Genomic DNA, 5232 nt, shown 5'->3' with positions numbered 1-5232 from the left:
TAGCTACGAATGAGTTAGGAGATTGATTGAGCTATTGAGCTACGAATGTCCCCGACCTCAACATATTGGAAATCGGGACAAATCATGGGGAATCGGGTCGTAGTGGAATACCTCTATAAGCGGAAGACGACGTAGTAGTTTCAGTTTGGAGGCAGATCGAAGGACTGAACCTGTATCCTCTGGTTCGTGAAATAAATACGTTACCGCTAAACAGTGTATCCGCTACTGATATGCTTACATAGAAGACATTTTCTTCACCACCGCCTGCATGAGGAATCCCCTTTCTAGTCGTGACGTCATCATGTCCGAGGGCATTGAGGACACCTGTGAGCTTCCTGCAAACATCGTTTGGGGATGAAGCACATCATATCTTCTTACCCACCAAAAGGAATATGGACAAAACTTATCAAAACGATATAGCCCCTTAATGAACAAAGCTTAATAGTTCCTACACAACTCAGCTTAATGATGTATGATTTATGCTTAAGTAATAATTATTCTTCGAAATTTAGAATCTTAACTTTAATGTGTCGTATAATTTTTTAATGGGCTCCAGACGCATTACATTTTGAAGAATGGTCGTGAGCATGAGTACACGGAGAAGTCTGGTTGTTGGATTTTGATGTTCACTATGTACTTTTATACTTAAAGTGCATAGTAAATAACGCAAGACTTTTACTATGTACTTTCATACTGATAGTGCACATGTATATTAAAACACACACGATACTTCACATTGTTTGCATGATAAGTGTGCTACACTAAATACACCGAGAACATATATTCGCTTATTCTTACCGGTCTTGGCCCTATACAGGTCCAATTTCCATTCATGGACGTTGGTTTCCATTTCCGTCCGGTAACTCTTCAAACGTTCTGCGTCACTCAATACGTCATCATTCCCGGCGAGTGCCAGCCAGGTTGCTATAGCAACCGCACTTATGAGGAGAACAATCTGGAAATACGAGAATTCAGAACGTTTGCTTTCAAATCCAAAAGGTTTTAAAGTACTTTATTATTACAAATGTTATGTATGTTATGACATAGATAATGTTTAAGTACGATATTTAAAATAACATTTTGGGTGTATGACATTAAGACAATGGACAAAATTAACGCTTATTAAATGTATTACTTTAAAAAATACGAATACAAGTAAACAATAGGAGACACTTTTAACGCACAAGAAGAAATTTATAATCGCCATGTATGATCGCAGATAAACAAACCGAAATGTATATACAATGATTTAAGTTTATTATTTACTCGACTAAGATTACATGAAAGAGTAATTAAAGAAAACCCGACACTAGCTGTTGCAGTTTCATTCTGTTTTGACGTGTTTTTTTTTCTTTATACATGCTTTAATTTCCTTGACTGCTTTCAACGTTATTGCCACATGAGAATCTTTTCAGTTGTAAACTGCATACACTCATGAGCCTCGTCATACGAAAATGGATCTAATGCCATATGCGACCAGCGTATCTGCGGACCCACCCGCACATTAGCATTTATTTCTGCGAACTTGTATATTCTGGTTTTTGGTTTAGGGAAATACTATTTAGTTGAAGTGGTACATTTGTTAAGAAGAGAACGTACCAATACGGCGACAATGGCAACTACCCGGGGTCGCTGACAAGTAGGTTTGTTGGAAGACTGTTTGCTGTAATCGAAAAATGCATGCTCATACACGATACCTCAAATTAAATATGAAACTTTTTTTTCATAGAAGTACACCATGAAGCATACCGGTATATGGTATGTATTTTAATACGACGATCACTCTAATAGCGTTGATATTCGAAACGACGCGCATGTCACACATAATACCCATCCCTTAATATCCGAGAAACCGTTTCTTAAATACATGGGCACAAATACAAAACCTCTTCTTTTATCTAAATTTGGCGTTTTTGAAAAAGTGCCCATCCCTTATGTTGGACAATTTTCAAAAAAAGTATAATGTATCTCTATAGATTCCATTAACCTAGTGACGTCATTACTGTTAACACGAGCTTTTGTAGTGGTGGTGGGAGTGGCTGCAGGAAAAGCAATACCATAAGCAGTATTACTAGTAACTTGCAACGGACATAACTTAAGCAAGTTTCTTGGAGGAGAAACGAAACACCATGCAGGCGAAGTTTAAAGGCGATCGTGTCAGCCAGTATAGCGTGCAAGGTACTTATCACTTACAGAGAAAATATCGAATTGTTTACATCCGTTTTTGATAGTAGATGTTCTTCAGATACGTAATTTTGTTCCTTATTTTGGCGATATTTCTCATATTTTAAGCTCTATGCGGACGTTATAAAAAGTTATATAACATAATATCATGTATATATTTGGGCCGTGCTCTGTGAAAAGGGGGTTTAATGCATGTGCGTAAAGGGTCGTTTTCCATGATAAGCCCGTACGGTCCGCACACACACTTTCCGCATAAACTGGAGTTTTGCTAAGAAGATACTTTATTTAAACAGGAAATATCATAAAAGCGGAAAGAGTCGTCTCTGATTAGCCTGCGCGGCCTGCACAGGCTAATCTTGGACGACACATTACGCACATGCATTCAACCCCCTTTTCACAGAGTACGGGCTATTTATAAAAAAGCGCGCATAAAAGCTTTTTATATTGATCCAGTGATCGAGGGGTTAATTTGAAAGTCGGCTGAAGATATGCCATCATCAATATCAGACTAAAATCCCAACCTTTAACCTTTCTATTTTCTTTTATTTTATGATAGGAATATGTTTAAGTCATCAGTGCAATCTGCATGAAATATAATGTGTATTTGTATATTTCACTATTTCTAAGATATTCAGAAATTTATGAAACGCAGAGTAAATAAATAAATAAAATAAGCTTAAATATAATACCCTTTAAAAAAACATTTTATTACAACCGACATTGGCATGTTAAATATTTTGTCGACAAACATATTGACACACGTTCGGGTGTCAGCCGGTCAGCTGCTGCGATCGATTAACTTCGTAAATCCCCTACAGCACCTTTATTTTTAACCCATAAAGCCTCGTTTCAAACGATATTAGCAGAACAAAACAGAAAAGTATATTTCGACTCAGTCATGTACAGCTCATCGTCACATTTAGATATAATTTAACACATTTCTGCTTATTATGGAATTTATCAAAATAAAAACTATATTAAGGTTATTACGACTAATTTGTTCGGCTTCAATGTTAAATAATCTCAGTATTTCTATTAAGTACGTTAGTTTTCACGTATATGTATTCTTTATTCGTAGAAAATCCTATCGTGTACATATCTCACCTGGTCGACTGATATTCTCGCGAGTTCCGTGAGTTCAGAGACGGCGTGGCGCTCACACCATACTGACCAGCCATCCCCTCTTCCGGTCCCAGATCGGCGAGAGGGTTCTGGTATTCCGTTGTCCAAATGTAGCTCATTTTCGGTGTTAAAAGGATTCTCGTTAATTAGGCAGACTGCTTTCTACAATCCCAAATTTCTCTGTTTTCATTTTGAATCGAATTCGGGAAAAGTACCAGAAAAGCCGGCGTATTCATGAACAATTCACTAGTTAATCACCAATGTTGTTTGTTTAAAAAACAACACATAAACATTATAATTTGGCATTTATTTATTTGTTTATTTATTCATTTATTTATCTATTAGGTTTTTTTTTCGCTATTTATTACTTTTCTATTAGCATTAGTCCAAATTATTCAGGTTTTATCGGCCGCAGCATGTTTATCCTTTTTTCTGTTGCTCGTAGACAAATAACATATTCGCACGAGAATTTTGTGTCCGATTTATTTGATATGGTATATAAAGCGCTTTTAATTGTATTTACTATGTAAGTTATTTTTGTTAAAATACGTTTAAAGATCTCAAACTTTTAACTGCTTTAACATGTAATAATGATAATTCTCTAATGCAAACAACGATTGAAACAATTTACAATCTATCGGTATTTTGAAAATGCGTTAAGTGATCAAGTATTAATATTTATCACAAAAATGATACTATACCAGTATACTCCAACTTAGCCTCCGGTCGAACTTTGTTAGGATAAAAAGATGCTGTCACAACCGAAACTCCAAAATAAGAAATGAAAATGTAAAATAATAAATCATCCATAAATAAAATCAAGAAATCATTCAATCACATCACCTCCCAAATTACGTCTGATTGACTTTCATCGGGTAGATATGTATTTTATCCCTGTCACCAAAAATGATTGACACTCATCGTTACGATATATATTTAAGCCCCTCCTAAATCTTATGAGTGGATTGTATTTCTCAAATGAATATTGTCTACAATGGTGAACAAACTTTAAAATAGTTAAAGTATGAATATGAACACACTTATTGTGAAGTGCACAATCGTGAAAAGAAAAAACCTTAACCCTGGCCGTTTATTCGGTTTTGTAAACTTCCTGATTTTAACTTAGGGTATTTTGGGTTTGGTTTAAGGCTATAGAGGTAACCATTATTTAAAATTTGAGAAGCAAATATGATCTTTCAGTGTAGGTACTTCCTTGTTAGCGCGTGCTACACCGAAGACTGGCGTGGCACCATTAAAATAAAAATGTCCCGATGTTGAAATGGAACAATATCGATTTAAAAACTCTTGATCCATGCATAAGCATGTAGATCAAAGGAATCATGCTGCTTTGCACATAATGGATTTGTCAGACTTCACTTTAAGAGTAACTAAGAAAGTAAGCGATACAAAAACCAACGGTGCAAAATTCGCAATCGCGTTTAATTAAGTGTTTAGGTTTACTTGAAGTTACGTACAGTTTATACAGTAATCAAATATTAAGACGGCATAAGAAAAGCGTCCGCATATAAGCCGCGTGATGTGAAAATAGGCTTTCTGTCATATGGATCCGCGCTGTCTTTTCGGGAGCTACCGTATCCGCTAAACAGACCACGACATATCGCGTGACTTGAGAGCGAGCATGTAGCTCCTGAGCAAACAGCTCGATTGCGAAGGTTTGTCTGGAGCTACGCTGGTCGCTTATGGCAACTTGAACATGACGCGGCTAAATAATCTGAAAGTGGTTACTGTACACATTAACGATACTTGTACGTAAACTCATAAATTGAAACAGCGACTTAACACTTTTACACGACTTATGTAAACATCTGTAATGTGATAAAGTGGCTAAACATTGATATGGACCGTGCTCTGCGAAAAGGGTGTTTAATGCATGTGCGTAAAGGGTCGGCCAAGATTATCTTGTGC

General features: G+C 36.3%; 1 protein-coding gene across 2 annotated transcripts in view; it reads right to left on the bottom strand.

Moving 5' to 3' along the window:
* LOC127846563 (eosinophil peroxidase-like) overlaps window positions 1-4386 on the bottom strand; it is a 26191-nt gene extending 21805 nt beyond the window's left edge. The window contains exons 1-5 of one of the 2 annotated variants that reach the window (XM_052377947.1): window positions 4008-4386; window positions 3289-3468; window positions 1600-1663; window positions 799-955; window positions 239-335 (exon numbers count right to left, since the gene is read on the bottom strand). In XM_052377947.1, the coding sequence (XP_052233907.1) occupies window positions 239-335; window positions 799-955; window positions 1600-1663; window positions 3289-3425 (455 nt within the window). In that variant the 5' untranslated portion in view covers window positions 3426-3468; window positions 4008-4386. The remainder of the gene's footprint in view (window positions 1-238; window positions 336-798; window positions 956-1599; window positions 1664-3288; window positions 3469-4007) is intronic. The other variant, XM_052377948.1, reaches the window with a different exon arrangement.
* Window positions 4387-5232: the final 846 nt, after the last annotated feature.

The sequence above is a fragment of the Dreissena polymorpha genome, chromosome 9 (assembly GCF_020536995.1).
Source record: "Dreissena polymorpha isolate Duluth1 chromosome 9, UMN_Dpol_1.0, whole genome shotgun sequence".
Lineage (NCBI taxonomy): Eukaryota > Metazoa > Mollusca > Bivalvia > Myida > Dreissenidae > Dreissena > Dreissena polymorpha.
Note: the sequence above shows the minus strand (reverse complement) of the source record. Positions and strands in the feature narration are given on the sequence as shown.